We start from the raw sequence: 20,937 nt of genomic DNA, 5'->3' as shown, positions 1-20,937 counted from the left end.
CCGGGGACCATCCGGCCGGGCGCAGCCCCCTGTCCTGAGCCAGCAGTCCGGCGCCCGGCGGGCAGGGCTGCCTTGAGCCCGCAGGGCAGAGCAGAGATCTTGAAGTTAGCGATTTTTTTTTTTCTTTTCTCCCTCCCACGCCGCCCTCGGTGCTTCCGAAGAGCCCGTAAGGTCTGCAGCGAGAGAGAGAGACTGGGGGAGGAGGAGGAATTAAGGAAAGGAAAAGATGGCGAGTTGCAGGAGCGGCGTGGAGAAAGCAGCATTTTTGTGCTGCTGCTTGCTGGCAGTGGGGAGCCTAACCTCCTGCGCCCGGCTGGAGGAGGAGGAAGAGCAAGAAGAGCAGCGCTCCTGTCACGGTGCCTTTGATCTCTACTTCGTCCTGGATAAGTAAGTGACAGTCGCATTTAAAAACGTTTATTCACCCTTCAGTGCTTCCTTGCAGCCCCGTTCCATCGGCTGGCCTCCCCCCCCCCCCCCCCCCCCGTCCCATCGGCTGCCTTCCCCCCACCTCCCCGTGTGCCAAACATGACGTGTGCGGCACGGTCCCTATTTTTGCTCCCCAAAACTTGCACGTTTCCCAAGCGGAGCATTTAGGGGAGCATTGTGCTTTGTCCTGGGTTAGTTGCACATGCAAATCCCGGAAATTGGGTCGCCTTCAGGTTGTAGCGTGTGGTGTGTGGGCTGTGAGTGTTGGATTTTGAGGGGATGTTGGTCAGCGCCCCCAGCACCCCTGGAGTTTGGTGTCAAGACTTGGGCTAAGTGCCGAGATGTCACCTGTGGGGTTACCTGTTGGTAGCAGCACCAGGTCTGTGCAGACCTACCTAGAGTTAAGACTAGACTGCTTGTATGTAGTTGTTGCTTTTTTTCAGACTCACGGTAAGGTTTTATAAAACCTGCCTATTTAACTTGTTCATAATGGTCTAAACCTGTGTTTGCGTTACATCTATTAAAATAGGTTGGCAAATACTTTAATACTATGTTAGCCTGCTTTAGGGTTAAGCTCACATTTATAGGCATGTTATAGCAAGCACTAGCAAAGTGAATGGTAAACTAGTGCACCCACAGATGTTTTTCAGAAGGCACAAATTTCTGCTTCTCCTGGTGCGCTGCTCCAGCTTGACAGCCACGGGTTAAACTCAGGGAGTAAATTGTTAGTCTTACACATACACTCAGTGGGATGGTTCTGTTATCTAATACATCCTAGGTTACGTGTGTGGTATTATGAAAGACAGAAGCCTTGTCTTCGTGATTCTTACCCACAAGCCTGGTATGAAGTCTGCATTGTGCTATTTCCCATTTGGGAGAACTTTTCAGTCCATCAGGCCTTCTGCACAGCCTGCATGAGGCAAAAAGCCACTGTCACCCAGGAGCCAGTGTATTCCTATATTCAAGAAGAAGAAAAAAGTATCATTAAGTAGTAATTCTGTTTTTAGAGCAAAAGGATCTGAAGACCAAAGACATTCTGCCTTTCTAAAAGATGCATTAACACACCAACACACCATGTGGTCATTGTTTTGTTTTCTTTCACTAAGAACTTGTTCCTGAAGTAACCTTCGTGTCTAGAAAGAGCTCTGTGGGGGGCTATTGTTAATTCTCAAATTCATTCTCGCCAGGCTTTCAAGATTTGACTGGTACTGTTGTTATGCTCACTTCCCGTATTAAATTCCCTGTAACAACAAATGTTGGTGATTGCAATATGGGTTCTCTCCATGGCATGATACTTGTCTTCTACAGTGCAATTTCCTTGTTTACAATGGCATTGTGTACCCCTAGCGATCACCACACTGTGCTTCTATGCTGCTTTTCATCTGTAGATCAGAAAGCACTGATCGCTACTGGGGTGATGGCTGTTATCACTCACATTGTATTTGGGGTAATCAAGACAGAGAAGAGAGTGATTTGCTCAGAGTTACTGTTATGTCAAGCAATAGGAAGTTGTTTGTGTAAGCAAGTTCCTCCTCAGTATTGTGGACATGAAATCATACGTTTTCTTTTAGCGGGCTACAGGTCTTGTATCTTGGCTCAGGTGCTATCCACTCAGTACAGTGGTCCACTGGAGACTGGACCTGATTATGGTTGAAGTAAAAGTCATGCACTTTGGTTCTAGTGGGAAAGTTCTCTGTGGTTTCGGTTGCATTAACCTTTGAGAGTTACACCAAAGGGTTCCTCTTTGGTAAAAAGCTGTAGTAAATGTTACTTGGGCCCCTGAGTGGTGTTCGAATCCACCCCTGCTTCTACCAAGTCTGTGACAATGTGGTGGCAAAGCTGCTTTTGCCCTCAATGAGATTGCATTACAATCCATATGGGTAATATTAAGAGGGCCAGATCTTAGGAGCCATAGGTCCCATGCTGGCTGAGGGTATATTTAGTCTCAGCTGTACTCTGTGACATCTGGCACAGCACAAGGAGCTTTATGGAGGCAGGGAGAGTTGACTGAATGGATAGGTTCTGGATCTTTGGACAGTTCATCAGGAAGGATTTAGGTATTCCATTAGTGTTGAGAAGGGTTGGGGTATTCCTGGTAAGGGAGAAAGCAGGAAGCCAATCAGAAGCAACTGGTCAACTCTGAAAATGCAGTGGATGCATTTTTTTTTTTTTAATTGGATCCATGCTGATACATATCTTGGAAGAATTCTGGCTCTAATTTCTAATGGGAGAATCCCCAGAAAAACCCAGCCCTGTACACACAGAGTAGCCCCACATGGCCAGGGGATTGCCACCCTTCATTGGTGCCTTGCCAGTCTGGAGTTAGATGCATTCAGTCTTAATTAGCTGTCTGACAACGGGATTGAAGCACTGGCTTTGCGAAAACTCCAGGCTTTAATCCTGCGACCCTGTAGCACGCTCTTTAGCTGAATGACAGGCCCCATCTCTAAAGTCAGCCTGGGTGAACCAAAATTACTTTAAATCCGCTTTGCTTTGTTTCTTTATAGAAAGATGTAATCTCACATCAGTAGGAGGCAAATTGGAAGACAACGACAAACCTTTCTCCTTATGTATGTAAGCACTGTGTGTTACTGCAATGACTTTATTGGGGCATGATTTTTACTTTTCATTCTGCCAGGCAAAGTCTGTGGAGGTTTAATCCTGCAGGCAACAACCATCAGATGGGAAAGATCATCTGCCGGTGAAGTTATTGGTATAATATATATGCTGCCAATTAGAAAAAGAAACTCACTGATTTCTTACAGTTTTTCTCTGCATGAAGTTGATTGCAGCCCATTATGTTAACTCCGTGGGATGGGAAAGATCAGAGCAGTGGAACTAAGCCTTGGATGCCCAAGCAGCTGGCATGGCGAAAGGGAAAAGCAGCATGTGTGGGAGGGAGACCTGCCACCATCCTCCTTGGGATTGTCTGACCGTGCCGGTGCCACATTAGGACTACCTCGACTCTGGGGATGCTTAAATGAGCAAATCTCTTGAAGCTAGAACTGGATGTTTGCTGGCGGCAGAGGCAGCTGCCTAGAGTCTGCCATTGTGTGCTGTCTGTATGTCATACTTTACCAGTTATGCAGGCTTGAGCTTATTTGGAGGTGTCGTGGAAGATGTTAAAGTATAATACTGAAGCAGCAGAAATTTTTCGGTTTGCAGCTAAGTCACTCCCTCTGCATGAGGTAAGGCAATATACAGTGTAGTTGGCATACCTGTCTCTCCTGTGGCATGTAGTAAGATCAAGCCACATGTGATGTCAAAGGTAGCATGTTTACCTTCAAACTTGTATAGCTTTTAAGACCAACATAATGGATAGTTAAGTAGCTCTCTCTTGCTTTGGTTGCTTCATTTGGTTTGGTTGTCCAGGTGCATGAAGAACTTGGTTCACTCCCATCCCAAATTGCTGAGGACAGGTCCTCTTCGGGATCTGATTGCTTGGCTATCAGGTCTTGTAGCGGCATCCTTGTGCTTGAGTGTGTAAATAACTCCCTTTCATCCCTGCCTTTCTGTTAACATCCAGCTGTTGTTTGTAATCGTATTGAAATGCACTTGTACAGCAGAAAGGATGACTGACCTCTAGTGTTTTCTAATTATAACAGTGCCTGGTAGCATCGTTATGATTGTTTATTAGTGCAACAAATAGAAACCCTTTGAAAGTAAGGACTTACAACTGCCATAAATATCTGCTGCTGGCGATGCTTGACATGACAGATCTGAGCTGCAGAGCTGTCTGTGTTTTATATTTACCAAATACGAAGAAATCTTTTTGATTATTTTTTGACTGTAGGACAGGATGGGAAATGGGGGGCGGGGAGAATGTCAGTAGTCAAAAGTATTTTCTCATTTTTCCTGCTGGGATGTTTGCTAAGAAATTGCTTAGATTTTGAGGAAAAATGAGCTGCACAGCCTTGGGAAAATGTTTGTGTTTTGGGTTTTTTTGTTTAGTTTTGTTTTTCCACAGCACAGACCATGGCAGTGCAAATGTCTTGAGTAAGGCCCTGGTTGCTTTTCTTTTAGAGCAGTGATTATAACTCTTTTTTGGGGGGAGGCTGGCCTAACTATCCTTTCTCCACTCCTTATCTTCCCTCTGAACTTCTGGGTACTCCCTCTTCATGGTACTCAGGTCTCTTGGGCCCACAACAATATTGCCTTTCACATCAGTTTTGCTTCATCTCCTGTGCTCCCAAGAGCATCCCTGTCAACAGCAACTTTGATAAAGACATCAGTACAATGTGGCCAGCCTCGCACTTGTAATCCATTTTCCAGCTGCCTCTCTTTAAACTTGGTAAGCCTTGCTCCAGAGGCGAGTGTCACTGGTAGGGAGCTGATGGGGAAAAGCACAACCTCTGATTAGATGGGAAATTAGCTACCCTGTCCCATCTGCTTCCTGGTTTTGGTTTTTGTGTCTGTGTCCCCCTCCCCAATGTCCCCTTGAAATGCCATTTTTGTGGGGGAGGAAGGTGGCAGGAGGGACACAGGTTGATACAGGCTGGGGAATTAAGGGATCAAGAGCAGCCCTGCCAAGAAGGACTTGGGCGTGCTGGCAGATGAAAAGCTGGACACGAACCAGCAATGTGCGCTCACAGCCCAGAAGGCCAACTGTGTCCTGGGCTGCACCAAAAGCAGCGTGGCCAGCAGGTCAAGGGAGGTGATTCTGCCCTTCTACTCCGCTCTTGTGAGACCCCACCTGGAGTCCTGCGTCCAGCTCTGGAGGCCTCAGCACAGGAGAGACATGGACCTGTTGGAGAGGGTCCAGAGGAGGCCACAAAAATGCTCAGAGGCATGGAGCACCTCTGCTGTGAGGACAGGCTGAGAGAGCTGGGGTTGTACAGCCTGGAGAAGAGAAGGCTCCGGGGAGACCTTATTGCAGCCTGTCAGTACTTAAAGGGGGCTTATAAGAAAGATGGGGACAGATTTTTTGGCAGGGTCTGTTGAGATAAGGCAAGGAGTAATGGTTTTAAACTAAAAGAGGGCAGATTTAGACTAGATATGAAGCAGAAAATTTTCACAATGAGGGTGGTGAAACACTGGCACAGGTTGCCCAGAGAGGTGGTAGATGCCCCATCCCTGAAAACATTCCAGGTCAGGCTGGACGGGGCTCTGAGCAACCTGATGTAGTTGAAGATGTCCCTGCTCATTGCAGGGGGGTTGGACTAGATGACCTTTAAAAGTCCCTTCCAACCCAAACTATTCTGTGGTTCTATGATACTTCCTAATTCACTTCAGGCAAGCCAAAAAGACATCAGAACAAAAGGCATTTCAGGAGCTGCTATTTTGGGCCAGCTTTTAGCATTTTAAGGCAACTACAGTGAATTGCTAGTCTCCACATACCTTGTTTTTTCACAACATGCCATATTTAAAATAAAGATGGTAGTTTGGTAAACACATTTTGCTCCCCCCCCGCCCCGATTTCCTTGCCGATGATTTGAATGAATTTAGCACTCATGAGTTACATGTACTGGTGAGAGCAAGTATTTTTGGCCTTAGGCTCTCACTGTAGCCCTCTGCCTCTTTTCCAGCACCCACATAGTCCCAGCCCAAGAGTGTTAGGATGGAGCTGGACCTGTAGGAACTTCTGTGGCTTCTTTCTCTGCACTGTCTCGGTCTGATGCTGTTCTGTGCGCTGGTTTTGCGCAGCGTGTGAGGAGGGGAAGGGTGTGTCTATCGGCATTGTTGTGGTTGGAAATCAGACTGCTGGCAAAGATAAATGCCTGAACATATGTTCTGTCACCTAATTGCATTTGCACATCTTGTATTGACTGACTTAAACCGCTGCTGAACTCCCTCTTCTGTAAGCGAGACTGCCTACCTACTGCAGCCAGACTTCATCGAAAGGTGTGGGACCCGATGCAGGTCAGCTGCCCATTGAGATTGAGAGGAGTTGCTGTCTGAACAAAAGTATCGGCTTTGTTCCTTAAAGGGCATTGATTACTATGCATGTATATTTAAAAATGGTTGTGTCTATTCGTCTTCCTCCTTTGCTGTCTGAGGTTTTTTTTTTTCTCCTTTGAATGTAACCACATCATCTACATGACACCTCTCATACTCTCCAACTGCCTGTAAGCAATATTCTTTATTGTTTTCAAAACATAATCTGTTGGATTTTGCCTTTGCATCTTTCTTTGTTGTGGTTATATCGCAGCCGGTGCTTGTGATTTTCTTACAACAAGGTATAATTGCTTGGAATGTTCCAAAGCAAATTTTCATTCAGCTTCAGACATACCTATGTTATTGGAACCAGGTTTTATTTGTTTGTATTTTGTCTGATATTATTCTGCCAGATTTGCCATTTGGCAGGAAAAAAATATTCACGAAAACCAATTCTCCTCCCCTCTGCCCCCCCCCCCATCTTTGTAAAACACAAGGAAAAGCTAATGGGTAGTGGTTATTCGACATAAAACGTGTACAGTTAACAGGAAGAAAAAGCCGTGGCAGCTTGTCATTTGCAGTCTATTTATGCATGTAACTAAATCTGATTTATTTGGGGCTTGAGCCAAGGAAGTAAACCATAAGATTCCCACTGACCTAGGATTTTTGTTTGCGTGCGCTCAGTGATTGAGAATTTCATTACTTTTGTCTGAGCTTGCAGGCCAAACGCCGGCGTGAATTGTGAGTTTGTAGGAGACGTAGTAGGACTGAAGCTTTTCGTCTCAAATGCAGAGAAGATGAATTGACTCCTGTGAGTTGTTCACAGCTCAAGAGTTGTATCTTCCTGCTCCTGGCCATCCTTTCCACTTTGTTAAGAGTGCTGCAGCGTGACTGGGATTGAGCGCCCTGCTTTGCTCCCTGCGTTGTGCTGAAGAGGACCGGGACGCTGAGAGTGGGTCTTCCAGCCCTGATGCTGCTCAGAGCAGCTCTGGAGCTTTGCAGGGAGACCTGAAGTGGTTGGATGCAGTCTGAGCACAGCTTCTGAATTTCACTTTGTGCTCTTTTGTTGGCTGGGGACATAGCGAGAGCTGTAGCACCAGGTGGACAGGACTTGTGGATTAGTTGGATTAGTGTAGGAGCAAAGGGCAGTGTTTCGAGGCATGACTTACAGAAGTCTGTAATGTTGCTGCAGACCTAGTTTTACAGGAGAAAAGCTATCTATAAAAATTAATGGCTTAGGTTATGAAACCTTTTGGATTCAAGTACTTTGGGTCCTGGGCTTGGGGTGCTGGTCTAGGACTAAAATCCGTTTTCCGGTCACTTCTCCACATCTTCCCCTCCCCATTCCAACCCCCGCCTTGCCCATTAATGTTGCCGGCACTCTGAAGCAAGGACTGTCTCAGAATGGCTGTCTCTGCCAGCGTTTCTAATTGCCTTTGGAGCAGATAATGTAAACTAGTCCTTCCTTGCCTGGATGAATCACTCAGTCAAGGTCCCTTCCATGCTTGCAAGAAGCATTGTTTGGGAGAGGAGGATTCTTGTCGCTTTGAATGCCCCGCTGGCTCAGAAGGGAGCAGAGGGGTGGATGAACACGCCTGTGCGTGTCTGAAACCACAACAAACTAGATGCCCCAGGGTTTGCTTTTATTGCAGAGCCCTTATTAGCCATGTGCAAGAATTCTGTTGTCTACAATGTGGTTGTGGCCACAAAGACCTCTCCAAATAACGACGACAAAGTGCCACGTTTCTGAGCAATGGGCCGGGTACAGGGCCACCGTTAGCTCGAGGGGATAGAGCCTTACAGGGACCTGCAAACCGAATGGGTGTTGTACTCCCCTGGCACCATACTGAAACTGAAGCCAGCATCAGTAATAACGGGGCAGCTTTTTGCTCCAGGATCTCTGGAATTGCTGCCTTCAGCTAATCTGTAACAGAGGCAAATGTGCATGGCGGGGGAATAGGCCAAGGGGCAGCTGTGTATCTTCAAGGGGTTTCACGCTCTCACTTTCAGCAGGGAGGAAGGTTTTGGATCCTTCTACCTTCTCCCTGTGTACACGTGGTAATGAAAGTGTTTACCGTTTGGGTAGTGCTGGGCTTTTAACGTTCGCTGCTAAGCTGCAGGTCTGATGTGTGTTGCAGTAGGCTGATCTGTACGGGCTCCTGACGGTGAGTTCAGCTGTGGCTGGGAATCGCGCTTGCCCGGGGACAGGCAGCCTCCAGCTGGGCCTCCCGGGCCTTGGCTGCTGAAGTCGGGGGGCTGAGCGCGGCACCCAGATGCCAGGTTTGTGCTGGGCTCCGGCTTCCACCGCCTGTGGGAGGCTGTTGGGAAAGACAAGGAGGTTTCCAGCCCATCTCACACTTTGTCTTCACAGACAGTGAAATACCTCAGGCTGAGGTAGGCATGGCTCTAGCGTGCTCGCTGTTTTTACACTGACACAGAGCTCTGCTAAGCTAGGAGTGGTCCCTCCAAAGTAAGCAGGAGCAAAATCAAGCCTTGCAATCGCATCACTTCCTTCCACCCCCAGAAATACTCGTTGACCTCCTCTTTTTCGCTCCCGTCAAGCGGTAGCAATGTGAAATTCAGGGAAACAGCAGCAGCAGGAGCTGCGGCAGCAGCTGCTCCTCCGAGCTGAGTCCCGATGAGGCCGGGAGCACATTCTTTCCTATGTTGTGGTTTGCTGACTCTTCTCTTTGTCTCGTGTGTAATGGGAACAGGGCTCGTGGAGTGGGGAGCACGCTCATAACAAATGGCTCCTGTGGGTTTTTTCACTTTGCTTGGTCCTAATTCTGGTCTCGGTTGCGTAGGTATGAACCTGGGAAAATGCTGCTGTTTCTCTGGACCCACTCCAGGTTCACCCCAGTGGAACCGGCAGCAGAAACAGGCCCTGAAGTACTTTCTGTGGTGCTCCGGCCGCCGCAGCAGCTGTTTATTGCGTTGCGTTTGCCTTTGCCATGGGAATTATGTAACCGCCGTGGGCTGAGACCTCGCCACCCCGCTTGACTCCGAGGCACACGAACCGCTTGTAAGCTGTGGGTCGCTACCCACAGAGACCTTTGGCTTGTGGGGCTTGGTACCGGGCGGAGAACATCAGGCTTACTGGACTTCTTCAGCGGGGAGAGCGCAGGCATGAAGCCTGGGGCTCGGCTTGGTGATGGTGGCCGTTTTGATTGAGGTGATGAGTTGAACCAGGTATCTGATGAGTGACAGCAGGACGTCTCTAAGGCGCGAGCCAACAAGATAAGTCTGTTTGTAACACGGTCTGTCTTTGCAGACGGCCACAGCACTGGCTCAGTGGATCCGCTGGTGCAAACCTCCACAGCAGGATACGTAGGATTCCCTGGCTGCGTCGCTTCCCCCAGTTACGGATGAGTGTGCGTCCCACGCCCAGTCCTTTTTCTGCACAGTGCTCATCTTTTCCATGCTTCATTATTCTATCCTCATTATTCAGAATTCTTCACAGTTCCTCTGAAATCCTACAGGAGTGTATCATTTGGTGGCCAAACGGGCTGGGCCAGGAATCTGTTTGTGGTTATTTACTGATGGCACTTTGGGACAACGTGCCAGCTGTGTCCGAGGCTCCTATTAGCACAGGTATAGGATTAGCATAGGTATAAGATGAACAGGAGCTTGTTCTTGGTTACTGTAAAGTTCTAAGGGAAACAACAAAAGCACCAAAACTGCTGTAAAAATAATTCTGTGTAGGTGTTTAAGAATAACCTGTGATGTAGAGCATTACTTGTAAGACCCCGTGCTTTCTCCAGGCTTGGTAACTGCGGAGTTAAAAGTGAGTATGCTTTCAAGCATCGGGCATGGTCAGAAAGGAGCTTAGAGTATGCTTGGAGCCTCCTTATTTGCCGTGGGAAACCAAGGCAAAAACCTCCTAGTCTGATCCAGCCGTGAAGCACAGCATTTTAGTTTATGCTGCCAGTAAAAGTGATTCTACAGTGTGAAAGACAAGATCCCAAAAGCAGTGAAGTGCATCAGCATTTTCAATAATCTTGGGCAGCTTCTGTTTGTCAGTGTTGGGAGTAAGATTTGACAGTATTTGGCAACTTAGAATATAGTTTAGCAAATATTTTGTTGTTGTAAATTTTTGTTTAATTTGCTATTAAAACTGCTGGTGATGGTGATGGGGGGGTCAGGCCTCTGGGGCAACAGATGAAACTATATCAGGACAAACCGCAGAAGCCTCCAGAACACACACGCACGCTCACACAAAACAGCAAATAAAAAGACTTTACAAATGGGGATATTTAGAGGCAAGTTTAAGGGGGAGGGAGGGGAAATCAGGTTCTTCTGTAAGTCAGGCCGCCCCCACTGGTGTTCGCGGAGGGTGTGACATGACTGGTGTCCGTGGCACTTGGGCATCATTTGCAGAGGGAGGTGAGACACCTGGGCTTGGAGGAGTGTGGTGAGGGAAGAGATTCAGTGCTGACCACTGGTACTCCTTATTTGAGATTTTGAAACATGAGAATTTTCTTGCTGGTATTTATGCCCGGCTTTGACACTTCCCAGCTGAGAAGCAACATGTGGGTGCAGAATTCTTCCTAGGGAAGGAGACCCACTGCCATGCTGAAGGACCTCTGCTCAACAGGGTTGTGGCTCAGCGATGTAGAGCCAGGCACTCTGAGGGCACAGTATGCTTCCTGTGAGACCTCAGAGATCTCCCTAGCTTTTCAGAGGTGGACATCTATAAATTTATTACAGCCAATTCTAGTTACTCTTAGTCTCACTGGTTGTTCTGTTTCCAAGAAGGTGTTCCATTTATAGTCGGAGTACATGGAAATGCATAGTATTAAGGTTATCTGAGCATTTTCCCTTTAAAAGTCTTCATGGTTTTCCACCATTAATGGCTTATGATTTTCTTAAATTTTTGATGTCTGGGCTGTTTTGCTAAGCTGTTCTTTGCCTGAGGGGTAGATTTAAAAAAAGAAGGAGGAAAAAAGATGTAATTCTGACGGTCCGAAGAAGGTACTGGAAATTGTGGTTTGTTGCTGTTAGAAAGAAAATTCATTACTTTCTTTTTTGGATTACATTAGTGCCTCTGCAGCAAGCAGCAGAAATTTGATACCTCATCCAAAATAGGCCAGCCTTTTCCAAGTGAGAAACTGTGGCTATTCTATGTAAGGAAGTGACTCCTTTGGAAATTGCAGGAACTGGATTTAAGTGGGATGGCAAGCTCAGAATGAAACTGAAAGTGACAACTCCCAGGGTGGGGGGGGGAAGAATGAAAAAGAATTGGGGAGCTGTAAATGCATCTTGAATAGATTCAGGGAAAATCTTTTTGAGTTCATCATGTTTAGAAATTTAGCCTGGGACTTTCAGAAAGATCCAGGAGAACTAGAGGTGTTGGACTGCCTCAGATCCCTTTTGGAAAAGCAGTCGTTAGAGTACATACCTCACACTAGTATGGTTTATTTTTTTCATGATGAGAAAAGGGCTTGTTTGCTGGTAGTGCCAGCACCTTTCACTGGTGCTGGTGACACATATATAAACATGTCGTTGCGTAGCACACATGGGTCGAAGACTGCAGAGGCAATTGCCAGACTGCCTGGCAATTTCTTCATTCTTCGATAACCGGTTTGTTCTGCGAATGAATGACCAGTTCTCCAGAAGAGCAGTGTGAAAGCACAGGGTTACATGAGCAAGCTTATTCTAGCTTATGTATTTCAGGGGTCTCCTTTTGGTCCTTGTCCCTTTATCTTTGCCCTTCTCCACTTCAGCAGCGCTGTTGCAGGGCAGGCAGCATCATATTGTATTGCAGACGTGGGCATCTGTATGCTGATCTGTACCTGACATACAGGGGCAGGAGTGACTGGCATAGGGTTGCTTGGAAAACCATAATAGAGCTGAAGATTGTAATACGGGATCATTTTGTCACTTTTTTATACATTTACACAGAAAATTGTTCAACAGCAGTTAGAGGAAACCTACTGCTTTACCATAGTTAAATTTCAGAATTTTTTTGTTCTGTGTCTAAGCCCCTGCAATTCTGCTGTATGTGCTGTTGTTTTCTATCTTCCTCCTGTGTAAGACACCTGATACGTGAGTTTGCCTGGCAAGGAAAGCGAACGAGCTGTTCTTTCATAAACACCACAGTCCTCGGGAGGGCTTGTAACACCATTGGCTTCTCATGCTTTGTGGCCTTTTTAACGGCTTGAAAGAGTACGGCTTAGACCCACGTGGTAGAAATCACTTATCATTTACTGTAGAGTTGCTGCGTGCAAGGCTCCGTTTGTGATCTGAGTCCCAGCAGACTGGGGGGGTCCCTGAGAATATAAGACTAAGCAGGAAAAATGCCAGGGAGTGCCAGTAATGCAGCTTTATATATTGGGAACAGCAGCACGAACGTGTAAGTTTGTCCATGGAACTAAGCTGCCCAAGTTTTCAGAAGAAATCTGTAACAGAGCCAGGGATTGACTGTCCAGAACGCTAGCCCAGTGAATTAGCTATGAGTACTGCCTTTCCTTTCTGAATTACTTCAAAAGCTTTCTCTTTTGAAACAAACAGTAATTCATGCAAACATTCTCCCACGCATTTTGAGGGAATAGAAGATCAGTCAAGACTTTCTGTGTGGCTGCAAGGGCAGAGCTGTGCTCTAGGAAAGTAAATAATCTGCTAGCAGATGATGTAGTGAAGTCAAATAAAAGTAATTAAGCTAGAAGAAAATATTTATATTTTATGTTATAAAAGGAACAAAAGCAGATGGAAGAGTTACTGAACTTGTTTCAAATTTGTATGGTAAACCATTTCAGACCTATTTCTACTTCTCTTTGAGTCAGTGGGTTTTGTCATGGTGGCCCTGTTACAGCCTCCAACACAGCTGCTGTAGAAGCCTCAACAGAGTTAGCTGCCTCGTCTCCATAGACCTCCATGTAATTTGTGTCCCTAACCACCTTTGGAGTAGCCCAGGCTTAAAATTCAGAGTGGAACAAGGAATTTCGATGTGAAATAAGATTGATGTAATCAATTATGTTTTGTACACAGGTCTGGAAGCGTCAGAAATCATTGGACTGAGATTTACTCTTTTGTGGAAAGCCTAGCTGAGAAGTTCATAAGGTAAAGTTTTCTTAAGGGGATATTTTAATTTGCTATGTATATATAACTCATTTTTTTATTCACTGCTTCTTAGCAAATGAAAATCTGCTGAAGTAATGTGTGTGTGTGACGTGGATCTGGCTTGTTCTTCTGTTTCAGTCCAATGTTGAGGATGTCTTTCATCGTTTTTTCTTCACGAGGCACTACAGTCATGAAACTAACGGAAAACAGGCAAGTACTTCACACAGCTTTCATCCAGAAGTAGCCTCCATCCCTCCTCTCAAGCAGTGAGTGGCCTCACAAGCAGAATTCGGAGGTCCACCTCGGTGCTTGGTGTGGCACCAACCCAGGCACCAACTGAAATCCTTTCCACCATTCCCAGCTGGAAGAGGGCTTAGAAGGCCTTTGGGCCTCCCATTACCATTTTGCTTCCAGCTTTGTAAGAGAAAGTCAGCGCTGGGCTGTCTGTTCTTTATTGCGGTATTTTTGGGAGAAACTGTGTTTCCAGTCGAGGATTCCTGTATAGCCTCGCTATCCCCAGCTACCCAAATAAGGGCAGATTTTGTGTAAGAGACCTCAGACCCTCAGCTGATGAGCAAAAGACTGTGTGAGAGTCCCACAGTTCTCCTTGAGGTGACCCAAAGCCCCGAACGTTACACCAGCGGCCGGCCGTACCCGGTGCTGGAGCAGTACCCTTCAGGCAGCACCCATGCCAGAGATGGTTTGCAAAGTCAAGCGACAGGCTTCTTCAGAAAAGGAGAGTCTGAGGCTGGATCAAAATTCTTGTTGCCACCTTCGCAACAAAATCCTCTTTAAAAAAAACCAAAAAAACCAAAAACCAAAAAACAAACCCTCAACAAAAAACACCAGAACCTAAAACCCACCAAGAACCCTATCCCAAAAAGCAAATAAAACACCCAAATAATTTTGGATCTAATTTGCCTCATGCACAGAAAGGCCTATCGTGGAGGTGTTTCCAAGTATTTTTTTTTAATTTTGGCTTAAAGCCCTTGCTTTTGCTACTGTTTCTGTCTGTGTGAGAGGACCTCAGTAGTACAGTGTACCCAATAAATAAGGGGGGGCTCTGGAGCAGTCTTGAAAGAATAACCCCCCCCCCCCCCTCCATTTTGTACCCCAGAGCCTCATCCAAAACCAGAAACCCCACAGGGGTCTTGCATTCCTTCTGGCTCCACTGAGTTTTGGCTCAGGTGTCCATCTTGTACCTTGGTGACAGAGCTCAAACCTGCTTCCTTCTCCCAGGTGGATTTGTTCTTTGCAAGGTGGAAAGTAGACAGGAACCCTGTGCCAATATGTTGAACATGGTATTAGAATGTTCCCTCTCCCAAACTCCCGTTCTCTGTATGGGTCACCACGTGTGCCTTTTCAGCTCATTTTATACTTAGAAAAGGTAAAAACATCCTTTTTGCCTTAAGGACATCCCCCATCCCAGCTCCTGATTTTACTTTCATCCCACATAGACTCCTGTTTCCTCTATAATTGAGGTTTTGCTGCCAAAAATGTCCAATCACAAAACGGAGCTTAGAGATGCTCTTAACTATCCTTTTTAAAAAAGGATGCCCCATAGCATCTGGGGCTGATGTATGGACTGCTTATATCTTGCCTGTTGAATATTTGTGCCTTATTTGCCTTATTTGTTTTCCATTGATATAATGAAAACTTTGCCAAGGATCAGGGCTTTCTAGTGATCAGTGATCAATTAAATTATTAATTTCCCTGCGTGATCCTCTTGGTTAACAGGTATTTGTGGAGTAGGAAACTATGCAATGGGGTCGTGGTATCAAAGTCCCGCTCTTACCAGGGAGCAATCTGTGCTCCGTGGAGGCTGATCACTCCCTGGTCTAGGATAGGAAATTCTCATCATTCTCATCCTGTTCTCTTATCTGTTGGCCTCTGTCTTTTATAATGGAAAAGTCTTTATCCCAGCTGTCCTGATGATTGATTGAATAAGGAGTTTTTATTTGTCCCATTTTCGTGACAGGGTCATAAGCTTTTAAATTCTATTCTGTCTGCAGTTTGTCGGAGTTTAATATCTGGCATTTGCTTTAATTCAATATTAACCTGACTGACAGTACACCAGAATGAGGGAGCTGGGACAGAATTGCACCCTTAAACTGTGTTAACACTAACATTGTATCATATGTCCACTTTTGTGCTCCCATGGCTGTTTGGCTGAAAAATTGTGCTTTTTGAAAAATCTTGGGTTTACCAGTGTTTTAGCTGGCGTGCATGCACTCTGTATTGACAGGGTGCATAATCTAGCCATGATACAGGAATATCTCAACAAATGAAAAAAGAACTTTTAATAACACTTTCTCCTGTTTTATTTTGTTGTTTTGTTTTTTTTTTTTTTAATCCCAAGGGAAGCCATAAGACGAGGGCTCGACATTCTTCAGTATGAAGTGCCTGGAGGAGACACATTCATGCATGAAGGATTTAAAAGGGTACACGTCACAGTACCTCCTTTCTTTGATTTATACATATAAACTTTGCTTTGCTTGCTGCCGGTGTACTTAAGAGCTAACAATGTTCTACACTTCGTTGCAGGCAAATGAGCAGATTTACCATGAAACCTATGGAGGTATGTGTCGTATATCACTCACGTTATATATCTGCATTGAAAAGACAGGCGTGAGGGTTCTTTTTATGACCTGCAGTAAACCCGCCAAAAGAATTGTTGGAGAAGGAATTGGTGTTACACAATCACTACATTCCTTTTTGACTACAGCCCTACTTTTAAATGCATGATTCATGGTTTATTAAGACCAGAGGAGACCAGTATGATCACAGATCTGACCCAGTGCAGAATACAGACCAAAGCATTACAGCCAGAACTGCCTGTCCTGCCCCCAGGGGACAGGAATACCCAGATTTTCCTGCGCCCTTCTGTCCCGATGCACTCAGCGCTGTCTGTCTTGTGCACCCAAGTCCTCATTCTCATTAGTGTAGGTATGAATGCACTCAGCTTTGCATCAGTGTGAATGATTTGGGATCAGAATCTGAGTTGTAATGAAGCTACAACTACATTTTAGTTGAAAATGTAAATTTTCACTAAATTTTGAGAGGGAAATGCATTTGTCTTTTTTTGTCTGTGCCAAAAGAAGGTCTGATTGGTTAAATGGAACACTTCTTGCCTAGCTTGTACCCTGCTGTGAGGTGGTTCTCATTTGTGGGCCGATGGTCTCTTTGGAAGATGGAGAAATGGGTCAGTGCCTTTTTAATGAAATAGGCTGTGAGTGTAGAGTCTTCAGCAGCATCTCTGCTTGGCTTCTTCGCCACTTCTGCCAGTGAAATCAAGAGTCCTGAGGAGTCCACCTGAAAACTATTTTACCTCTTCATAACATATAACTAAGAACTAATCAACTATTCTGTAAGTTGATTAGGAAGGAAAAAGGAGTAGATGAGATCTGGATTTATAAGCTAAAATATCAGGGAAGAAACAAGTGTTTGAAAGAAAACAAAATAAGGTCTCTGTTTTTTCATCCTTTTTCAAACATGCTGGGCATTGGGGAAAAAAAAAAAAAGAAAAAGGAATACAGGAATCCACCTTTTTTTTACTCCCAAGTTGCAGGTCATTTTTTTAAGATTTATGTTTGTGCCTGACATGACATGGGAAGGACTGAACGGCATAAGAAACCTGTCAGAACTGATCAGTCTTTAATTTCAGACAGTATGGGGAAAGACACTTGAGATTGTAACAGATTATTTTGAAAAAATAACAACTACTTCCCTGAAAGTAATGTTTATGTGTATTAGTTACTTTGCTTAAGAACTATTGAAGCAGAATGGTTGATTGAACCATAGTTTGCGTATTAATTTGGTTTAATTTTGTTAGCATGTTGCATTTTTCTAGGTAACTTTGTATTCTATACTACATTACATACATAGCTATCCAAAGTCTTTTCAACCTTTTCACTTAAGCTCAGGTGAGATATGAAGTGTCTCAATCACAAAACATGAATTTTATCCAATGAACCTGATCTTAAGGTTTTCACACGCTCTGAATTCCTATGAACTTCACTGGCAGCTTTTGTTGCTCAAGAAGTGTTCTTTCACTAGAGCACATTTCGTGCCACGTTCACTGAGGTTGCTCCTCGAAAGTCTGCTGGAGGGGAAGGCAGGAAAGCTCCTTTTGCAGAGGTATCTCCTACCACAGTCTCTGGGCCAGGTTTGTGTAGAGACACATTTGTCAAGACAAAAGAGAAAACCTCTCCCTCTCTGCAGATCCGTTTTGCTGCTTCTCCACGTGAAGGGTCTAGGTGCAATCTTGGTGGGTGCTGTATTTTACTTGGAAGGGAGAAGCTTGTGCGTGGACCTTGTTAGAGCAGTGCTCCCCCTTCAGTGATGCGTGTGATATGAAGGTGCACGGGTTTTGGCTTATTGCATGCTGTTATGCATCTGACCTTCAGCTGGTATATCTCCAATGAAGTCCATACAGATCAGGCCGAGAGACTGGCCTTACGGTTTTGCGTTTCTTTGTCAGCAAAAAGGAATGCCTCACTTTGAACTTTCTTTTCATTGCTGAATCTTGTGTCATACCTATGCAATCTGTTAACTATCCTCCCTGTAGGAGTTCGGACTGCTAGTGTGATTATTGCTCTGACGGATGGAGAATTGCAAGATGTTCAGTTTTATTATGCAGAACAAGAAGTAAGTCACCTTCATGTTTACCCAAACTAGCTTATGTCAAACCTGTAGGCATTTACTGCTGGTGCCACTGATTATATGGCGTTACACTTAATGTCAATTTTTTTTTTTAGGCAAACAGAGCCAGAAGCTTTGGAGCTATTGTTTATTGTGTTGGAGTGAAAGATTTCAATGAAACTCAGGTAACTTCGCTTGCTTTCTTCTTGTTTTGTTTTTCTGTTATACTAGTGCACAAGTAACAGCATCGGATGAAGGCATTTATTTAATTACTTGAGGCATAAATCATTTCGTGTCAGTATGATGTCTTTCAGCAAGTATGAAAGGGCCCAGTTTTGTTCACTGTAATTTTGTTTTCCTCATGATTTATGATTGTCTTTCTTTGCAGCTGTCAACAATTGCTGACAGCATCGATCATGTTTTTCCAGTTACGGGAGGCTTCTATGCCCTCAGAGGAACCATTGATTCAGTAAGTTGCATATTCTGAAATCCAGAAAAAGGCACCCCTTCCTGTATGAATAAAGCATAGATAAAAATGATTGCCAAAAATGCCATTATCTAAATCTTCTAGATTCTCAAGAAGTCTTGCATTGAGATCCTAGCGGCTGAACCATCAAGTGTTTGTGCAGGAGGTAAGTTTCCACAAGAGCAATGTGATAAGGCAAACAAATGACAGTGATGAAATGTCAGTAACTACCTAATGTGATATTGGAGCTGAAGCCCGTGGATGTGTTGGAGCATCCCTTCGGGCCGCGGCTAAAGCCCTGTGTGTTCCCTCTGACTTGAGGGAAAAAATTGTGCCAATAAACACGTAGCGGCTGCAGCTGAATGCCCGCTTGAAGAGTTGGCTGAGGTGGCACTCGGGGAACTGGGGATACTGGTTTTTAAAATACCTGAGAGGAGGAGGCAGAAGGGGTGGTAAAGCCAGGCTGCCAGAGGTGCTTTAGGGTCTAGAGATGATGTCTCTCAGATTTCTGGAAAGACTGCATTCCTGGGATCTGCGGGGACTTGTGAGCAGTTACAACGAGATTTTGCAAAACATTCACAGAAATTTCAGGTTTGAACCTGAATTATATCGAACCGGATATAATTACCTGTGTAGGCCAAGGTAGCTGGTGTGTTTTCCAAAGTACTGATGTTTTACTTACTTGCAGTGAAAGACCCGTGAGTGTATATTGTAAAGAAGAAGAATCCCCAGGGGAGCTGTTGATAATTTCATGCCTTTCATGTCTAGTATATTTAACGGGGATTTGTTCTGGTTTGCGTTAGCAATTCACTTGCCGTGCTTTTGCCTACTTAAGAGGCTATTGCAGCAGAGTAAGAGTGACACCGTAAGTTTGCTGGAAGGTACAGTTTACAGCACGGTTATTTAGATCTGATGCTTCCTGTCTTGTGTTCATTTCCTTATAGGCTGTAAAAATGAGCACATAAAAATAAAATAGCAATGATGCATGAAATCTGACCTTGAAAACAGATAAAAATAGGAAACTCGGGAAAAATCTAATAAATATCATGGAGAAGAGAAATTGTTCACTCTTCCACATGTCGATCACAATATGATCTTGCCCTGAGTATTTTTTAAAAATCATTTACAATGAAATATCTTTCTATTTATTTAACTATTCCTAAATATATAGTTGTGGACTAGACGTTTGTGATAAAATCCTGTCTGTGGAAAAATTAAAAAAGTAATGGTTTTGCTTTTAAAAATCTGCTTGTGGAGTTGATAAGAAAACAATTTTAAAGCTTTGACATTTCAAAGCTTTTTTATTTCACAGTGATAAATTCTTTTTTTTGCTTGCTTATTGTATACCAGACAATTTTTTGTGCAACAGCTTCTTGCAATCTTTCCTGTCCACCAAAAATGGCATTTAGCTACATGACAATGTGAGTGTTCCAATAGGAGGGATTTCAGTAGTATTCTTGTAATTGTTTGGAACAATGTTAAGAATATTGGAAAGTTGCATTTGAAACCATTTTTTCAAATGGAAATTTGAAAATATTACTCTAAAGTATTTTAGAAAATAAATTTTCAAGCAAAGAATTGCTTTTCAAAAATGGATATATTTCAGCAAGAATTAGATTTCTTTTTTTCAAAAGGAATCAATTTGATTCCTGATTCATGAGTTCAAAAGCACTTCATTTTTTGCCAAGCATGCTAGGTAACTAATTAATCACAAATGTGATTAAAAATACACAAGTACACTTAAAAATAGTTTGCCCTTCTTAAAAAAAAAATAAATGTTGCATTACTTGCATCTGTAAAAGTTTTTCGCTGTCTTTGTGGCTTTCAAATCAGACCAATATAAATCAGGCAGAACCAGTTTCTGTGCATTGCTGCTGATTCAGCAAAATAACAGCACTTGCTTTGCTTAAAGTCCGAGGTTTGTTCTGTCCCTGTGGACAAAGCCGTCCAGCCAAGGCTGGCACACAGCGAAGTGCGGTGCTGCGTCACCAGGGCATGAAGGCTTGGATCCTGCGTGCTTGAAGCTTTGCTGATAGCAGCAGGGAGCCCGAAAACAGGAGGAAGCCAAAACTCCAGCTCCAAGGCGTGCATGCTGTCGTTGTGGCTTAAACGGGCTCTAGCAGCAAGAGTCAGGCTGGTAACAGCTTTTATTGTGAGTCTAGTCCTGCAAGCCTTATCCGAACTTTCTTCAGCGTAGCTGGAGGTTGATCTCTGTAGCTGTGTGCATCACTGTCTCCCGGAGGATATCTCCTGGGATTGAAAAACTTTTTTCATGGTAGTGTAAATCCAGATACTGAATCCAGTTCACTGGACAGTCAGATATGGTTCTACTCTATATGTTATGTGACTTATTTTTTTAATGTACTTTATTTGGACTTTAATGCAAAAAATACTGAAGCCTATGAAGTCATCTCAGCATTTTAATGCGTTTTAAATTTAGGTAATTACTAACAGGTTTTATATATATATAT

General features: G+C 44.4%; 1 protein-coding gene across 1 annotated transcript; it reads left to right on the top strand.

Annotated features, from left to right (window-relative positions):
* Positions 1 to 226: 226 nt before the first annotated feature.
* On the top strand, positions 227 to 18,632 carry LOC104614806 (anthrax toxin receptor 1-like; the record flags this gene model as incomplete). Its single annotated transcript, XM_010296324.1, has 9 exons — positions 227 to 387; positions 13,288 to 13,359; positions 13,498 to 13,569; positions 15,719 to 15,800; positions 15,904 to 15,937; positions 17,927 to 18,006; positions 18,117 to 18,185; positions 18,389 to 18,469; positions 18,572 to 18,632. Coding segments are annotated over exons 1-9 (712 nt in total), but the record flags the coding sequence as incomplete, so codon positions are not given.
* Between the last annotated feature and the right edge of the window lie 2,305 nt (positions 18,633 to 20,937).

The sequence above is a fragment of the Phaethon lepturus genome, unplaced genomic scaffold (assembly GCF_000687285.1).
Source record: "Phaethon lepturus isolate BGI_N335 unplaced genomic scaffold, ASM68728v1 scaffold19111, whole genome shotgun sequence".
Taxonomy (NCBI): domain Eukaryota; kingdom Metazoa; phylum Chordata; class Aves; order Phaethontiformes; family Phaethontidae; genus Phaethon; species Phaethon lepturus.
Note: the sequence above shows the minus strand (reverse complement) of the source record. Positions and strands in the feature narration are given on the sequence as shown.